The following is a 19,637-nucleotide window of genomic DNA, read 5'->3' on the forward strand; positions in this document are numbered from 1 at the left end:
GGCAGTGCTGAGGGAGGGAGGGCAGTGGAAGTCGGGCTGCTGTTGTGGACATCCCAATGGAGGGCCTCATCAGGAAGGATCGATCCTGCAGCATCCCAAGGAAGGGCCAGGCCGCCCGACCCCCACACCTCGAGGGGCTGAGCAGGATCCTTCCCACCTGCCCTGGATCCCTCAGGCTGGCCTGAACTCCGCGGTATGTCTCACTAGAACGCTTCCTGCAGCCTTTTCCCGACGTTTGTAAACCGATGTCCCTGGTTTTCTTTTCCCTCCTCTGGGCCTCATTCTCCCTTTGTGTACCTTGCTCTGTGTGTCTCTGAGTTGGTTTTGCTCTTTTTCTCGGAGTCTCTGATGAACTCTGTGCCTTTATTTTTGTGACTCTTGTTAAGTCTGTGTTTGGATTTCGAGTCTGAGGCTCTGAGTTCAAATACCAACTCTATCACTTACTACCTGTGTGACCTTATTACCTGTGTGGAAAATCGCTTTCTTTCTTGGGAAATCTCAGGTCCCCTCTGAGGTCCCTGTTCTAGCTCTAGGATTCTTGGCATGTGCGTCTTCGGAGTTTCTCTCGGTCTCCCTGTCCCCCTCGCCTTCTGCCCACTGGCCTCTTACCTTTGAACACCACCGAGCAATAGGAGTCACTGACGTCGCTGTCACCGGTTTGGACTTTTTCTGCGTGGAGGATGAACACCCTTAGCATGCTGCCTCCCCTGTCGTCAGCAGGTAGAAGGTGGTGGGAGATCCCACAAACACCCCTCCTTTCCCTGCCCGCCCAGTCCCTGGGCACAGTGGTACAGCGGCTGGAGCAGGCCCCCGGCTGCCTCTCCGGCCCTCCAGGGAAGTCTGCGGCTCTTCCCTTGCGTGGCTCCCGGGAAACAGCGGACTCGACTTTCAGGCTCCCAGCGCAGCAACGCTCTCGAGCAGGTCCCAATGGACTGGCCGCTCTTAAAGAGAACCCGACTCCTTTTAAGGGACGTGCCCAGGACAGTCAGATCTGGGAAGCTCTTTCAGGGACACACTGAGTCAGCAGGGAGCAGCTCGGCCTTCGAGACTGGTCGGGCTCCTGCCCTGTCGAGTCATTTCGCAGGCTCGGGAGCGTGGGCTGGACCATAATCCAAGGCTCGCAGCCAAGTCTCCCCCGGTGACATTGCGTTCTGCACCTGGCCTATGGCTACCCACTGGCCACGCGGAGGCGGAGAGTTTAAACCGGTCCTTCTATCCCAGAAGCAGCGGAGGAGGAAGGCGGGTCCTGGCTGCCGAGGACCCGTGTAAGAAGAATAAACGATGATGCTCGCGACAATAATAGATCTTCTAGGGGAGGGAGCTGGATCTTGCTAGAGCCAGAGGACCGGAGTTCGAATTCAGCCCGGGGTCTTCCTGCTAGTGTGAGGGACAGCTTGGAAGTCAGCTGAGCCCTGCAATAGTGAGAATAAGGTAAACTACTGTAAAGCGCTTTGTGACCCTTAAACGCTATAGAAATGCTAGCTATTTGGAGGCAGAGTTCAACTGCTGTGTGTGAGATCATGGGCAAGTCACAACTGCCTGGAGATCTCATCTATAAAAATGCGGGGGGAGGGTGGGGGGGGAGTAGGTGACTTCTAAGGTCTCCTATGGAAATACATGACTCAGTGATCCCGACTTGGGGCGGGGGGGGGGGAATTCAGTGCCCTCTCTAGGCCCTTGGCTTGCTCATCTGTAAAATGAAAAAGTCGGACCAAATTACTTCTGAGGCCTCTTCCAGTCCTGAAACCCAGGACTGTAAGATTTGTAAAGCTCCTTCTTCAAAACAACATCACACAGTGGACAGTGCAAGGATTATCGTTGTCTTCCTTGTCCAGAGAGGAAACTGAGACTCACTGAAAAGGGAATTATGCAGGTCCACATGATCATCGCCAGTGTTTGCAAAGCTCTTTAAGGTTTGTGCAGCACGTCACATAGGTGGTCTCATCTGGTCTTCACAACAGCCCAGGGAGGGAGCTGCTCATTTCGTCTCCCTTTTACAAAGCGTATAAATGACAGAGGCTGGATTGGAACCCAGACCTCCTGACGCCCAGTCCATCGATTTTTCTGCTTAACACATCCCCTCCGACAAACGATCTGGACGTCCATGTAACTCCAACTCGAGTTTTTATCCTCCTTTTCCTGGGGATTCTGATCCTGCCCTATGTCATATGTAGAAGCATATCTAAAACCCCATTTATAATAAAACTGAAAATATTACAAAGTAATTTTGTTCCCCAAAGACTCTTCCAGACTCCTAGGAAAAGATGGGTGGTAGGTCAGATTAAATGATAGGACCGAATAATCAAAGAAAGTTTCTTGGGGAAATGGGTAAGGAAAGCACCCATTTTATTTTTAAATGAAGAAAAACCTTTGTTTTGTTTATATCATTGTCTTCTCCACCTGGAAGGGATTTGGTTATTGATCCAACTAAGGGTAGTCTCCTCTTTACCTGCCCACCCACAGGGATTGCTCTTCTCCACTAAGAAAGGATTAAGATATCAATAGAAGAGAAAGAGATAACTTGGTTTAACTGAGCAAGTGAAGGGAGTGATCCAGGAGGGATGGGCTAGTGACTTGGGTTGTTTAATTCTGGAATGATAACCCAGGCTGTATTTTAAGATAACATTTCTTTGTTCAGGTCAATCAACCAGCATTTATGAAATGCCTACTGTGTGCCAGGCATTATACTAAGCACTGAGGATACAAAGACAGGCAAAAAGACAGTCCCTGCCCTCATGGAGCTTACACTCTAATGGGAGAAATAACATGAAAACAACTTTGTGTAAAACATATGTTTGTATATGCATAAATATAAATATATATAAATATGTATAAATATAAACATAGGCATAAAATATAAATGTGTCTAAACACATGTAGTATGTATGTGTACATATATGTATGTGATATATATGTACACATGTGGTAAATTGGAGATAATTAACAGAGGGAAGACAATTGTTACCTGAAGTTGTCTTGGGACAGAGAGTCACATTAGACGGTATGGGGGACTATGCTAGCTCATACATCTTTCTCTTCAAGCTAGATATAGATTAATGTTTCTGGCAGACCAGTGCCCCAAAACAGAGTACAATATTCATTTTTTTTTTCTCTGACACATATCAAGCACAGAGAAATGGCATGAAGATAGATGAATGGGAACCTGTGGGCTCCTGGCGAGGGACAGGCATGTCCCTGTAGAAATGCCCAGAACTGGGGAACTGAATCCCCCACCCTGGACAGATGCAACTTGCTGCTGACTTCTTGGAAATGGATGGCACACCCTCCTGCTAGAAATTTCTTGCCCAGCACACCTGTTTTAACTGGCTCTTTCTTAGGAACCGAGGCAAAAGCAGTTACTGAAAAAAGGGGATCGTGGTCCTGAATGGCCCGAAGGGAGGGACAAACACTCAGAGAACCCTCCTTCCCATAACTGCCATTTATCCATTTCATGTACATTACACTTATATGGCTATATGTATCTCCCCACTTAGAATGGAAGTTCCTTGAGGGCAAGGACTGATTGACTTTTTTCTGTGCCTTTCCAGTGCTTGCAATGCCTGGCACAGGCTCTGTTCATTAACTCTTAAAAAGGAAGGGAAAATTGAAACTGTTGTAGGGAATAATGCCTATGACCAGTGGCAGTCCTGGCCCAGGAAACCATTTCACTTGCATTTGCACGCTTTCACAAAACCTAGTACAGAAGCCTGAGTGTACCCTAAGCATTTAACAAGTGCCCTCAGGGAGGCTAATCTGGGGAGGGGGTGAGTTTACCTGCAGGAAGTGACTTTTGACAAAGGGGGATGTTCCTATCTAACCAATGGAACAAATAACCTAGTCCTTTATTCTAGGACTAGGATACTTACCTGGGGTCTGTGAACTTGCTTTTAAAAATATTGTTATAACTTTCATTCAATATGACTTTTCCTTTGTAATCCCATGTATTTTATCTTGTGCATTTAAAAATATCATCCTGAAAAAGGATATATGTATGTACACAAAAAATTGGCTAAGAAACGCTACTACAGACCTGTCTTGCTAATAAGAAGCCATTTGTCTGGAATGGAGTTTTGGAAGAAATCTCAAACAAAGTAAGTCTTATTCATTCAAGGAGGGGGGCAGGGTGGGGAGGGTGGAGGGGAAGAATCGAGAGTAATAAATTCACAAATTGATCTGGAAAGTAGTTTAAATCATAGCTATTCATTCATTCCACAAGCATTTATTAAGGCTGTCAAAGACTTGTCCAACCCTCTTTTTTATACAAGGAGACTGAGATGCAGAGAGGGAAATTAGCGCTACCAGAGCTGGGACTCAAACCAGGTCATCTTCACATGTCCTCATCTGCTTCCTGTATGTCCCCCATTAGAACACAAGCTCCACAAGGGCAGGAACTGGTCCGTTTTCTCTTTGTATTCCCAGGACCTAGAATATGGACCCTCAATCAATGCATGTTTGTTGGTCACTATTTTTTAAACTTAAAAGATCTGTTGATGCCTCTTGGTTTTGTTTTAAACACCAGGGACGTGTCCAAATATCAACCTCATCTCAACCCTCTTTTGTAACCAAAAGAAAGCCCCAAAGCCCCTTAGACGCCTAGTGGTGGTGTCTGTCTGAATCAGAGAAATACTCCTACTGTAAACTAAGTATACTTGTCCTACTTTCAATTCCGTAGAATAAAGTGAAGCTGTTTGATAAAGAGAGGAGTCAGTTCTAATTATGGAGACCTAAAGTTGTCTGAAAGGACATAAGTTCCTTTGAATATTAAACATGGGCCCTTTATGAATGTTTGCTGATTGGTTGATTCATTGCTCCCTGCAATATATTTTTAAATTTTTTTCTGCAATATTATTTATGCGGTTCCCCCCCCCCCCCAATTTGGTCAGTAAACTCCTTCTGCCTAGAGCCTAGCCATTATTGGAACCAACTCCCTGTGAGCTTGTCCGACATAAAAGCTCTCTTGTGGGGAGATCTCTTTGCAGCATTCAATTCCCAGGCACCTTGGCTCTACAGGACTGGCTCCCTCAATCCCTCCAGCTATATTTAGTGTCTCTTCTGGTTATTTATATGGTGGCAGCATCATGTGCACTAAGCAGACTTTCCCATCTCACCCCTCCCCACCTTCCTCGCATGGGGCCATCAGGCCAGAAAAGAGACCCAAACAGACCAGGCAGGAAAATCCCCTGTTCCAAGGTCCACTCACTCCTGGGTCTTCTGCAGCTAGAAGGTGGCCTTTTAGGGTTTGAATCACTAGAAGAAGATCAGAATCAATCAATCATTTGCTAAGCACCTCCTATGTGCCAGGCAACGTGCTAAGTGCTGGGGACACAAAGAAAGGCAAAAAACGTCCCTGCCTTCAGGGAGCTTCCATTCCAATTCTGTGTTCAAATGAACAAAGTCAGAGTAACAAATAGAGTCAACAAGGGAGCCTAATTTAAAGCAGCTGCTAACAGAGAACCAAAAGGTAACTTTGTGGGCAAGTAACCATTGCATTGGAGAGTTCATGATAGAGAAAAACCAGTCATGGTATGATGCGAATCCTTGGTTCTGGGAAAGCCACTTTCAAAGGATTCGAAGAAAGATTGGACAGGAACAAATGGACCAACATTCTTCAGGGGATGTGGTTCAAGAGAGATAGATAAAAAGAAGGATAAAAGTCTGAATATCCAAGCAGCATGATTCCTATAAGGAGGGAAGAGGGGAGTCTACCCAGAGACACCAATTGGGCTTCATGGAAAATCACCTCCCAACTCAGATTTTTTAAAAGACACTTATAGAAGATGGAAGGTAGGTAACTGGATAAATATATAGAAAGATATAGAAAGTATTTTTTAAGCACTTACTGTGTGCAAGGCACTATGCTAAGGGGAAGGGATTCAAGTGCAAGTAATCAAAACATTCCCTTCCCTCTTAAATTCTACTGGGGGAAGACCACACATAAAGAGAAACTAGAAGGGGAGGGAGAGAGATTTTAAAGGGAGGTGGAGGGGGCAAGCCTGCTGCTGAGGAAATAAAGTCCAGAGTGTGAATCCAGCTAGGTAGGGGTGGCTAGAAAAATGTCCTAACAGTTCTATTCAAGGTCAACTGTCTACCTTTGGAGGAGTTAGGTTACATCACCTTGGATATCTTCAACCAAAGGCATACTGTTAGGTATGTTATCATGGAAATTTCACTTGGGTATGGTTTGGGCTGGTTGCTAAGTTCCTTTCTCACTCTTAAATTCTCTGGCTCAGAGAAATAAAGTCCAGTACTAAAACAAAGAATAAATAGATGTTGATGATGATAACCAAAAATGGGTGCCATATCTCTGATGGGACCAGGGCAGATTGAGGCATAGTTTAGACTACTTGTCAGGGTGGACCTGATGATGATATCATTAGCACTCTACCCAAGTGGACTGGGCTGTCTCAGGAGGTAGTGGGCTTCTTCTTACAAGACATCTTCTATTGCACACGTACAGCCTATATCAGATGTCTTGGGGAGGGGGAAACAGAGGGAGAGGGGAAATTTAGAGCTCAAAATCTTATAAAAGTGAATACTAAAAACTAATGATAAATTAATTAATTGATTAAAAAAACAACACATCTTCTAGTGGTGGTGAAAAGACCACCCACTAGAGATGCCGGAGAGGGGAAATTCTGACAGGTACGGATTGGACAAGGTGGCTTCTCAAGTCTCTTCCAACTGGAAGATGGTGGAAAGGCTAAGATATTCAACTTGTATTTTGCTGTTTTCTCTGCCAAGGAGACAGACCCAAGAATTCCTCTTACCAATTTGTGGTTATTTTTTTAGCTGTTTTCAGTTGCATCTAACTCTTCATGACTCCATTTGGGGTTTTCTTGGCAAAGATATTGGTGGTTTGCCATTTCCTTCTTCAGCTCATTTTACAGATGAGGAAACTGAGGCAGAGTTAGGTGACTTGACCAGGGTCACACAGCTAGGAGGTTTTTGAGGCCAGATTTGAACTCAGAAAGATGAGTTTTCCTGACTACAGGCCTCTATCCACTGAGCCACATAGCTGCCCAATTGGACTATACCAATGTGTATTGAAGATATCGAGAGAGAGAGAGAGAGAGAGAGAGAGAGAGAGAGAGAGAGAGAGAGAGAGATGGATAGATAGAGATAGACAGATAGATAGATTTGGTATAAGGCATTCTTAGGTGAAGAAACTCCTAATAATGCAGGTCAATCTTTTTCTTACACTTAGTGTTAAAGCGTTGCTTAGAGCACTAAGAGATTAAGATATTTTGTCCACACATAGCTAATGTGCACCAGAAGAAGACCTTGCCCTGAGCCTTCCTAGCTGAGATTCCAGCTCTCTATCCTATGCTGCTTCTCATGGGCTCAAAAGGACAGAACAGAAATGCTTAAAAGGAAGAGAAAATGAGGAGATGGTGAAAGCACCTGGCCGGTCTCAATGAGTTCAGGTTATCAGGGCCCAGCTGCATTGTATCCTTGGGTACTGGATATATAAGAACTGGCAGATATAATTGTTAAATTGGATGAGGGCAAATGTTGCCCTGAATAATCAAGTTGGCTTGATTTCAGTTCCTGACAAAATTGGAAAGCACATGATTACTTTTAGAAGGATGGGTTGTAGACATTTAGAAAAGGAAGCAGTGATCACTAAAAACTAATATGGCTTCATTAAGAACAGACCATACCTGACGAACCTCATTTCCTTTTTGGACTAGAAAATCAGGACTATGCCACACATAATATCCTAGGTTTCAGTGAGGCCTTTGACAAAAGTATCTCATGTATTTCTTCAGGTAAGATGGTGAGACGCGAGATAAATGATGGGCAGTATGGAATGGAGACTGCTGAATTTGGACTCAGGAGAGACTAAGGCTGAAATCTGACATCTAACACTAGTTGATTGACCAACTAGTCATTTAACCTCTCACTGTCAGCCTCAGTTTCTTCTTCTGTTACATGTTGGGATAGCAACAGTCATTGCCTACCTCACTAGATGGCTGCTGGATCAAATAAGAAATATCCATTTAAGTGGCCTCCCAGTCCATCCAACCTAGGATTGGATAAGGACCTAAATAACTATAATGTTGTTACAGACACCCCCCAAAAACCCTTCTGCCCCAATATTTTATCTGTGTTATGTATTACAAGAAAAATGTGATTTCCCTATTTCACAAGTAGGACAAGTAGAGTGAACCTGCTTCAGCTTGAGAATGGTCAGCTTCGGACACTCCTGCTACATAATCCCTCTCGCGGATAAGCTCTTTTGGAAAGCGTTTGGTAACCAAAGTGCCTTTGCACAATTGCTAGAAGATTGGTTTTGCAGGCAGGGTTCACGTAAGACAGAAGCTGTTTTCTTTTCTCCAGGTCTTAACTGATGACAGGGTAGAAACTCAAAATAGAATTGGAATCCAAAAGCCCCTCCCCCAGCCATCTCGTTTTAAACAGAGATGGCAGCTCTATGTGAAATTTGGCAATTCTGCACTGTTGAGTGTTTGTGTGCTGGGAGGGGGATAATGGGCTTGGGGGTGGATTAGAGACATCATGATTCTCTAATCAAGATAAATAGGTTTTATTTTTAAAGGTAAAAAAGAAAAAAAGTGGTTTTATAAAGAAAGATGGTCTTTGGATATCAATCCCTATGAATTATTTTAAAAATTTTCTTTTCTTTTCATGACCTTAAATAAAAGATTAAAAAAAAAAGCCCTAATAGAGCTGGAAGAGAGTCTAAAGACCACCTAGTCTGGCCCCCTTATTTCTGAGTTAAGGAAAATGAGGCCCAGCCAGTTGTTCAAAATGTCAGACCTGAGATTTTAAAGGACCACCAATTCCATCCTTGGAACTTTGAGTCATACAATACTGCCGACATTTTAGTATACAAAGAACAGAAGAGGACAGTATATGAACACTGTTCATTTCTGTTATATACAGATTTTTAAAAGATATATTAAATTTAACATGGTAGTAACAACATTGCCCTGTCTGTAATCCTTCTGGAGTGTTTTTTTTTCTTCTTTTGTGTATTCTTTAGGTGTTTAATTAATGTCTCTTTTTCCTTTTCCTTTTCTTTTTTAGGCATTTTGCTATCACAATCCATCCTAAAATACCTCCAGGTCTGTGGTATCTGTAAACTATAGGTCAATGAACTTGACTGATTCCTGGCAAAATTCTAAAATAGATAGATAAGGGATATTTGTGGATGTCTAGAAAAAGAGCTGGTGGTCACAAAAAGTCAGGTGGGCTTCATCAAGAACTAATGGGAACAGGGGCTAGGGGAAGATAGTCGCACTAATACATAGTTGGTGGCACTACGAAGTGGACCACCCATTCTGGATATCAGATTGGAATTATGTAAGCAAAGTAACTATGCTGTCCATACCCTTTGACTCACAGATCCCACTCCTGGGCACATGCCCTAAGGAAGTCAAAGGCAGAGAAAAAAATACTCATGATACCACCTTTTCTCTCCAGTTCTTTGCTACTACCAAGTGGTCTTTGATTGTGGAATGGCTGAGAAAAAAAAAACAAACTGTGGTATATGAGTGCAATGAAAGAAGATAAAGAAAATGACACAACCGCTACAAATTTATGTCATGCCACCTTCAACGAGGCCCTGGATTGCTGCTAGGCAATCCTACCAGACCTTCACTCTCCCACTCTCTTCTAAACTTGCGTCTCCCTCTTCAAACCTCTTATGGCTCCCTTCGCCCTCCTCTTCCAGCTGAGAACCTTGTCTCAAAAACAATTGAGGCCATTCACCGAGTTTCCCCTTCCCCCCACTTCTGTCACGATCTCCTTCACCCCTATCTCACATGATGAAGTGGCCCCATGGCTTACCAAGGCTAACCCCTCTAGCTGCTCAGGAAATCCTCTTCTATCCCATCTCCCCGACATATGGCCCCCTCTCTCTGTCATCCCCACTCTCTCATTAATTTGCTGACTCAGTCCCTACTGCCTGCTAACATGTACGCATCTCCCCATCCTAAAAAAAAAACCTCACTTGATCCTCCACTTTCTCTCCTTGCACTCTCTTCTTAAACCCTTACAATCCGGCTTCCAACCTCATCATTCACCGAAACTGCTCTCTCCGAAGTTACCAGTGATCTCTTACTCACCAAACCCAACAGCCTTTCTCAGGCCTCATTCTCCTCGACCTTTCTGCAGCCTCTGATCCTGTTGATCACTCTCCTCCTTAATGGTCTCTTCTCTCCAGGTTTTCAGGACGCTGCTCTCTCCTGGTTCTCCTCCTCCCTATCTGACTCCTCCTCTGTGTTCACTGCTGGGGCCTCTTCCAGACGATGCCCTCTAACTGTAGGTGTCCCTCAGAGTTCTGTTCTGGGCCCTCTTCTCTTCTCTCACTAAACTCCCTCTCTTGGTGATCTCATCAACTCCCACGGATGTAAATTACCATCTCTGCCGATCTTTCTCAAATCTACCTTTCCTGCCCCAAAGTCTCTGCTGACCTCCAAATCTCACCTCCCACTGCCTTGAACCGGATGTCCAGTAGACATCTGAAATTCAGTATGTCCAAAGATGAACTTGTTATCTTTCTCCCTTAACCCCTTCCCTCTTCTCTTTCCTTTGGACTTTAGAGTTAACACCATCCACCCAGTGTCTCGCTCTGGATTCCTCACCCTCTCTCACCCCACCATATCCAATCTTTTGCCAAGGCCTATAGATCTCACCTTTGCAACATCTCTAGAATATGCCCCCTTCTCTCCTCTGACCCCGCCTCCAACCTGGTGCAGAGCCTCGTCACCTCACACCTGGACTTACTGCCATAGGCTGCTGGGGTTCTGTCTGCCTCAAGCCTCTCCCCACTTCAATCTATCCTCCATTCAACCACTAAAGAGATTTTCCTAAAGAGCAGTTCTGACGATGTCACCCCCCCCCCAATAAACCTCAGTGGCTTCCTCTTGCCTCCAAGATCAAATACAAAATTCTCTGTTTGGCGTTCAAAGCCCTTCCCAGCCTAGTCCCTTCCTACGTAGTCAGTCTTCTTCTCCCTGACGTTCATGCTTTGACCTGGTGACGCTGGCACCCTGGCTGTCTCATGAACGAGAGCCTCCGTCTCTCAGCTCTGGGTGTTATCTCTGGCTGTCCCCCATTCCTAGAATACTCCCCCTCTTGCCCTTTGACTGCTGACCTCCCCGGCTTCCTGTGTCTCCGCTAAACCCCCCCCCACAGACACTTCCCCAACCCCTCTTAATTCCGTTGCCTCTCCTGTTAATTATTTCCTATTCATCCTGTGTGTAGCTGTCTCCCGATTAGATTGTAAGCTCCTTGAGGGCAGGGACTGTCTTTTACTTCCCTTTGTGTCCCCAGGGCTTACCATAGTGCCTGGTGCATAGCAGGAACTTGTCAGTTGAGAGATTTTTCAGTTGTGTCTGACTCTCCATGACCCCGTTGGGGGTTTTCTCAGCAGAGATACTGGAGGGGTCTGCCTTTTCCTTCTCCAGCTCATTTGGCAGATGAGGGAACTGAGGCAAATAGGGTGAAGGGACTTGCCCAGGGTCACACAGCTAGCACGCGTCTGAGGCCGGATTTAAACTCCGGAAGATCAGTCTTCCTGACTCCAGGCCCAGCGGTCCACCCACTCAGCTGAATGAATGTTGATTGACTGATAGGGAGATGTTCCCCTTTACGGGCTCCCACGACGCCACTCTCTCCTGATTCTCCTCCTCCTCATCTGACCCCTTCTTTTCGGTGTCCTCTGCTGACTCCTCAGCCGGATCACAGACCCTCACCGCGGTGCGCCCTGAGGTTTCGTCCTACCCCCTCCCCCACTCTGGACACTTGCTCACTTGGGGACTCGTCAGCTCCTGTGGGTCTAATTCTGATCGACCTCCATGCCCACGACCGCCAGATCTCTGTCCCCGGGCCCGGTCGCTTCCCAGAATTTCAACATCGCATCCCCGGTATCCTACTGGACATTTCAAACCGGATGTCCTGCTGAAACCTCCCACTCAACGTGTCCAAAACAGAACTTCTCTCTCCCCTCCCCAAACCCGATCCGCTTCTAAACGTCTCTCCTTTGCCCACAACATCAGCGTCCTTCATGTCTCCGTTTTGTTTCCGCGGCATCATCCTCAGCTCCTCTCCCTCCTTTCCCGCGGATACGCCCCGCGCGCCCAGGCAGCTGCCGAGCCCTCCCCCTCGGTGTCGGGGGTTTTCCTCCACTCACAGTCCCCTCCTTGGTTTGGGTCATCCTCCCCTTCTGCGAACGTGCGCGTTCGCTGGCTGCCCAGTGACAGGGAATCCAGGCAGCCCCGTCGCCTTCTCCCATTCAGAGCGCCGGCCGGTGTTGTTTCTGCTGCGAAGAAGAGGAACCTCTGGGGGAGTCGGCACTGAGAATGGAAGCGCTCCCCAGTCAGGGGAAGTCTCCCTCTTGTCATCTGCGTGAGAAGGCAAGGATTTCCATCAGCCTTCAGGTGGGAAGAGAAGCCTCCGGCCTTCATCTCCTCATCTCCCCACCTTGGCACCTGCCATGTGGCCTATGAGGGGGTGGCCTTCCCGGTGCTTCTGCCTCCCTTGTGTCTATTCTTTCTGGCTCATGAGTGAAGGAGAATGAAGGAATGAGTGAATGAATGAGTGAGTGAGTGAGTGAGTGAATGAATGAAGGAATCAGTGGAAAAAAAATGAAGGAATCAGTGAATGAAGGAATGAGTGAGTGAATGAGTGAATTAATGAGAATGAGTGAATGAAGGAATGAGTGAGTGAATGAAAGAGTGAGGGAATGAATGAATGAGTGAGTGAGTGAGTGAATGAATGAGTGAATGAAGGAATGAGTGAGTGAATGAAAGAGTGAGGGAATGAATGAATGAGTGAGTGAGTGAATGAATGAGTGAATGAAGGAATCAGTGAAAAAAATGAAGGAATCAGTGAATGAAAGAATGAGTGAGTGAATGAATGAGTGAATGAATGAGAATGAATGAGTGAATGAAGGAATGAGTGAGTGAATGAATGAGTGAATGAAGGAATGAAGCATTTGTTAAGTGCTTACTATGTGTCGAGCACTGTGCTGAGGATACCCATAGAAAAACAAGACAGTCCCTGCTCTTGAGGAACTGCTGTTCTAATGGGAGGATTCAGCTGGAAGTCCTGTGATGCTTAGGGGCAGCAGCTGAGCAGAGGGGGAGGCCTCTTTAATAACATTTCAGATGTTAAACCCTTTGATGGTGGCAAGGACTTTGGTGGTGAGAACCTCCTCAGTCTTCCACAGATGTGGCCGTAGCACCTGCAGGAACATTTGTGTCAGTCTCGTTGCAATCTTGAGAGCTTTGAAAGCTCAGGAGAATGGGGTGGAGGGGCAAGAGCACGGGGTCCACCAGCCTGATCCTGACGAGTGACCAGGACCCAGCCCAGACAAGGACTGATCCTAATGATAAGATGCCGGTTCTGAAAGAGGAAGGAACCCATATGCTGGCTGTGCAACGTTCAGGGGGAGCTTGGGGGGACAAATTCTTTGTCTAAGTATGAGCTCCCTGTGCCCAGAGACCAAGGTGGTATGGAGGGAGGGCACCCTCAGGTGTCAGGAGGTAGGACGTTTGTATTTCTGTTCATTCAATATCTCCTCAGTAAATATCTCTTCGTAAAAATATGTTGCTGTTATTCTTTTTCAGTTGTGTCCAACTCTTCCTGACCCCATGTGGGGTTTCCTTGGCAGAGATACTGGAGTGGTTTGCCTTTTCCTTCTCCAGCTCATTGTACAGATAAAGGGACTGAGGCAAACAAGATTAAGTGACTTGCCCAAGGTCACACTGCTAATAAGGGTCTGAGTCTAGATCTGCACCACCCACTTGCCCCCTTGTAAAAGTTAATTGATGTCAATTGGTTAAATGATATTAGGGTGCTAATCACTAGAGGATACTGATATAAAAGAGACAATCACTAGTAGTTTAACACTGGGGAGAACATGTTTAAATGGGGGTTTAAGCCACTAGAAATAGTAAGGAATCATCCTAACCCCTCATAGGTATCCCCAGAACACTTAGGGGGGAGATGGAGCCCATTTTGTTCAAAGAAACCCCATGCTGGGGTTTCTTTGAATATGTGTGTGTTAGACAAAGAGACAGAGACAGAGAGACAGAAACAGAGAGAGACAGAAACAGAGAGAGACAGAGACAGAAAGAGAGACACAGAGAGGCAGGAAGAGAGAGAGAGAGAGAGAGAGAGAGAGAGAGAGAGAGAGAGAGAGAGAGAGAGAGAAGAGAGAGAGAGAGAGAGCAGGAGAGAGACAGAGAGACAGAGAGAGAGAGAGAGAGAGAGACAGAGAGACAGAGAGACAGAGAGAGAGACAGAGAGAGAAAGACAGCATGAATTGGGAAGCTCTAGATTCTTGCAACATGAAGATTTAAACATCTCATTTCCACATTCATTAATATGCTTAGGAAGTACCCTGTCACCTCTGGAATCAAATCCATTCTCTGTCTGGCTTTTCAAGCTCTTTACCCCCTGAGCCCATCTTTCCAACCTCTTCGCACATTACTCTTCCTTCCACATTCTGTGATCCAGCCAAGCTGGCTTTCTCTCTGTTCCATCTCCCATTTCTGTGTCTTGGTAAAGACCATTATCAATGCCTAGAATGCTCACCCTCCTCACATCTGCCTCAGAGGATTCCTCAAGCACATCTCGTACATGAAGCCTTTTCTGATACCTCAAACCACCCTGTAGTTAACAACTTAGGGTTCATTTTCTTTCAGTATACGTTGATATGTCCCTGTCATCATCTCCATTAGAATGTACTCTCCTTGAACAGAAGAATTTATGACCAAACAAGAGATAGAGAACGTTATGAAATGCAAAGTGGATAATTTTGATTACATTACACTAAAAAGGTTTTGTACAAACAAAGCCAGCGCAACCAAGATTAGGAGGGAAGCAGAAAGCTTGGAAACAATTTTTACAGTCAATGTTTCTGCTAAAGGCCTCATTTCAAAAATATATAGAGAACTGAGTCAAATTGATAAGAATACAATGATCAAAGCATATGAACATTGTACACAGTAACAGCAACCTTGCACGATGAGCAACTTATATAGACTTAGCTGTTCTCAACAATGCAATGGTGATGTAAGACAATTGCAAAAGACTCATGGCGGGAAATGTTATCCACATCCAGGGAAAGAACGATGGAGTCTGAATGCAGATCGAAGCATATTGTTTTCTCTTTTTTTTCTTTCTTGTGGTTTTCCCCTTTTGTTCTGATTCTTCTTTACATCACTACGTTTAACATGATTGTACATGTATAGCCTATATCAGATTGCATGATGTCTTGGGGGGGCAGAAGGGAAGGGAGGGGAAAAATTTAGAACTCAAAATCTTATAAAAGTGAGTGTTGAAAATGAAAAATTAATTAGTTTTTAAAAAGGATGTAATCTTGAGAGTAGAGATTGTTTCTTTCATTTTATTTGTATGTCCAATAAATGGCACAGTAGTTGGGCACACAGTAGGTGCTTAATAAATACGTGGTTGATTGAGATAATGAAGAATGAGAGTCAAAAGAGCAATATAAACAATGATTATAACAATATAATTGAAGAGATCCCTAACAGGTATCAATGCTTGAGTAAGTGAAAAATCCATTATGGTCTCACAGATGAAGTATGGCAGTATTTCTCTTTCCTCAAGCAAAAACGGGGAAGACTGGTAGAGGAAAATGAATTCAGTTTTGTATATGTTGACTTTAACATGTCTATGGGACATACAGTTTGAGATATCTAATAAGCAGGTGGAGATAGCAGACTGGAGGTTAGGAGAGAGGTGAAGGCTGAATAAGTAGATCTGAGAATCATCAGCTTAGAGATGATAGTTAAATCTGTGGGAGCTGATGAGATAACAGTCAAAAATAGCATAGAGGGAGGGGAAAAAGCAGGACAGAGTCCTGGAGGATCCCCACCTTTATCAGGCAGAATATGGGCCAAGATCCAGCATAGGAGATTGAGAAGGAGCAGTCAGACAGGTAGAAGAACAAACAGGATAAAGTCATGTCATGGAAACCTGGTGAGAAGAGCTTATGAAGCTTGGGTTTTAATCTTCTTACCTCTCTCATTTTCAGCTTCTTTCAATCTAAGGTTCCTTCTTCCCTGCCACTCAGGTCTCCCCATCTTAAGAAAAAAACAAACAAAAAACCTTCGCTTGACTCTTCCATCCCTTCAAGCTGGCATCCTATAGTTCTCTCTCTCTTTCCTTCTCTCTCGTACTCCTTCTCTGTTTCTTTTACAAATTACTATATAAATCTGTCCATATTCTTTGTCTGCTTTTACTCTCTTCCACTCACTTCTCAGCCCCTTATAATTTAGGTCTGATGTCACTGCTCAAATGAAATTCTGAGGGTAACATCTAAGGGTACAGATATATTCATTGCTTAATCTAAAGGTCTTTTCTCAGTTCTTTTTGACCTGTTATTCTTTTCCTTTGACACTGTTAATCCCACCCTTCTCCTAGGTCAGGGATTCTCAATGTGTGTGTGTGTATATGTGTGTGTGTGTGTGTGTGTGTGTGTGTGTGTGTGTGTGTGTGTGTGTCTGTATGTCATGGACCTCTCTGGCAATCTGGTGAAAACTATGCATCTTTTCTCTGAATGTTTTTAAATGCATAAAACATGTAGGACTACAAAGAAAAAGAAGATTCTGGGAAGCTGGTGAAATTAGACAAGAAATACAAGGCTCTCCACAATTCTCTCACAACAAGGTAAAATATCTCCTCAAAGTGAACTTTGAGCAGCAGAAGTAAATAAAAGTCGGGGTAAAGCATCTGTTCTCCTAACACAACTTGAGAGGTCTTTAGGAAGGACCCCACCATCGGGGCTGAGGTTTGGCCTGACTAAAGTGCAAACATCTCCAGGCAGATTCCACTGAATGTCTGAACAAATAGGTTCTCATCTTTCTGGTCTTTTAAACACCTCTTTGGATTCTACCCTCAGTTATAGTTGGTTTTCTTTAGGATTAATCCCTCCCTTAATCTACCCTCTCATACTCCCCTTCCTTTCCCCCTTTTTCTATTTGCCTGATAAGTGAGTCTGTGAGTATATTCTTCCTTCCTTGACCAGATAAGTGAGGTTCAAGGGTCACTTTCCTCAATATTCCTCCTTTGTATCTTCCTTTCTCATACCGATTATGAGAGGTAATTTTCTCAGCCCTTCCTCACCCTTTCTATTGCTAAAGAAGAGTATTCCTCTTTCTGTTCCCTTTCACTCTTCAAGGTCATCAAAACATAACAAAGCTACTCCTAGGTTCTCTCTTTTTAGACTCCATGACCCCGATACAGGATTCTGAAGAGATACATGCAACAGGACCTCCCCATATTAGAACGTAAACAGTTCATCCTTGTTTAGTCCCTTATGGCTGCTCACTTCCCTTTTCATATTTCTCTTAACTCTTGTGTTTGTATTTCAAAGTTGCTATGCAGCTCTGCTATTTTCATCAGAAAGCTCTATCTCCCTACTTCCCCTGCCCCCCCCCATAGCATTACACTCAGTTTTTATTGCTAAGCTATTCTGGATTGTATGTCTTTTACCTTCTGGGATATCATATTCCAAACTCCATTTCTTTAGAGTGATGGCTACTTCCTCTTTCGTGATCCTGACTGGTTCCTCAATCCTTTCTGGATGCTAGCAGGAGTTTTCTTTGACTTAGAATCTCTGGATTTTGCCTATCATGTTTCTGAGATTTTTCATTTTGAGGTTTCTGATACATGAATGCTTTCTATTTCCATTTTACTGTCTGGTTTTAATTTCTTTTATGATTTCTGGGAATAGGATGTCTCGGATCTTTTTGGTCATGGCTTTCAAGCAGTCCAATGATTATTAAATTCTCTTTCCTTTATTTTTTTTTCCAGGTCAGTTGTTTTTGGTCTAAAATACCTTGTATTTTCTACTTCTGTTTAGTCTTTTGCCTTTATTTCATGTCATTAATGGAATCATTGACTTCTGTTTGGTTCATTCTAATTTTCGAGACTTTGTTGCTTAGATAGGGTTTTGCACCTTACTTTGCGCCTGCTAATTCTATTTCCAATTCTTTTTTCCATAGCTCTCCTTTCTTTTCCATTTCCGCCCCCTTCCCAGCACTGTCATTTCACTTATTTAAAAAATATAAACTTTTTTTTTCAAACACTTGCTTTCTCTCTTCCAGGAATTCTAACTGAACTTGTGCCTAAAGTGTATTTTGCCTTGAGGTTTTGCTTGTGGATGTTTTGAAGTGATTCTCTTCTGGGTTTGTGTCTTGAGTTGTCCCTGTCCTAAAAGTTTATGGTGGTATTTTTTTTTTATTGGCTCATTCTTCCAGAATACTTCCTATGTTTAGACTTTATGTTAGGGCCAGGTTCTGTGCACTACTAGAGGTAATGGGCTGAGCTTATGCCCATTTTGATCCTGCTACTGCTTTCTTGGGTTAAAGAGTGTAGTGGTACTACAGGATGTCAGAGACAACTCAGACAGGAGACCTGGAAGCATTCAGTGCTCCTAAAGTTATTTGATCCAGGGTCAAGTCTGACCTTCTGGAACAGCTTCAGTTTTGACTCAGTAAACATTAAGCATCTGCTATGTGCTTAGCACTGTGCTAAGGGCTAACTTAAAGGTAACAGATTTAAAGAATTTTAACATAATAGATGTTGTGCCAGACTTTTATGTGAATCTTTACATTGCAAGTGTTTCTTGTACATAGCACATTTTTAGTAAACCACTCTAATCTCTTCTGTTTCATGGCTGAATTTGTCCCATTCACATTCATAGCTATGACTATTGCATATTTCCCTTCATCCTAAATTTTTTTGTTTTCTACCTGCTCCCCCCCAACCCTTATCACAGTTTCATACTTTTCTTCCTTCTAAGTTTTTTTTACTATCTCCCCTCCCCACACCCCTGTTCCTTCTGGTTTAGGGTTTATGACTATGCCCTCTCTTAATCTTCCCTTTTCTCCCCTCTGTTCTGTCACGTTGAGTCGAATGCATTTTACACTAGTCTTTGCATGTGCTCTGCCCCTTGACCAGTTTATTTCAGGTGATGCCTGCTACCTCTGCTCCTTTCTACATTTCTAGACTTCTAGCCTGATTATGAAGAAAATGTTAGGAAAATCTGAAACAAAAATTGACTACAGTGAGTGAGTGAAGGAAAGCCTTTATTACATTCTCAAGAGAGAAGCATGCGCAACACACTTCAGCAGCACATGGCCCCTGGTTCAGTGGTGGAATGAACTTTTAGACCGTTCATAAGATCCATGCTCCACCCATCAAGGCTACGATTGGTCTGGTTCATCTGAGTTACACCCTTCCCGGACAGCCCATTGCATGTTCGTCCATGTTCGTTAACTGTCCGCTTCATGGGTCCCATGTTCAAAATTGGTGGCTATCTCCGCCCTTAGGGTGTGTCAGTTAATATTCAGCAACTTTATTAAGCAAGGGAAATGGAAAAAAGCCTTTGCCCTGTTGAACCCCCCCCCCCAAACTGCAACCGGTTTAGCCTCCAGGGCTTGCTCTTAAGGAACTAGTTTTTTGCTATAGTTTCTGATTGGTTGACAGACCACCCACAAGATCTTGGAATTTCTTATCCTGGTGTGGAAGCCTAACCTCCTAAAATCTTACAGGAAATTCCTTCTGCCCTTCCTTTTTCTCCCCTTTAGTTACCATCCCTTTTCCTGCTTTCATCATTAAAACACCATTCCTGGGCC

The 19,637-nt window shown here is 44.2% G+C and overlaps 1 protein-coding gene and 1 long non-coding RNA gene across 4 annotated transcripts in view; both read right to left on the reverse strand.

Moving 5' to 3' along the window:
- The window catches only part of DYSF (dysferlin), a 257,583-nt gene extending 256,055 nt beyond the window's left edge, over positions 1-1,528 (reverse strand). For 2 of the 3 annotated variants that reach the window (XM_021001176.2, XM_078149256.1), the window contains exon 1: positions 610-1,528. In XM_021001176.2, coding sequence (XP_020856835.1) covers positions 610-697 — 88 coding nt within the window. In that variant the 5' untranslated portion in view covers positions 698-1,528. The remainder of the gene's footprint in view (positions 1-609) is intronic. The other variant, XM_021001178.2, reaches the window with a different exon arrangement.
- A 2,656-nt stretch (positions 1,529-4,184) lies between these two features.
- Positions 4,185-12,039, reverse strand: LOC144455725 (uncharacterized). The gene is made up of 2 exons (XR_013484419.1): positions 11,306-12,039; positions 4,185-4,422 (listed from the first exon to the last, which is right to left on the reverse strand). It is a non-coding gene; the product is annotated as an uncharacterized LOC144455725 (long non-coding RNA).
- Between the last annotated feature and the right edge of the window lie 7,598 nt (positions 12,040-19,637).

Source organism: Phascolarctos cinereus, unplaced genomic scaffold (assembly GCF_003287225.1).
Source record: "Phascolarctos cinereus isolate Bilbo 61053 unplaced genomic scaffold, phaCin_HiC Scaffold_2;HRSCAF=192, whole genome shotgun sequence".
Lineage (NCBI taxonomy): Eukaryota > Metazoa > Chordata > Mammalia > Diprotodontia > Phascolarctidae > Phascolarctos > Phascolarctos cinereus.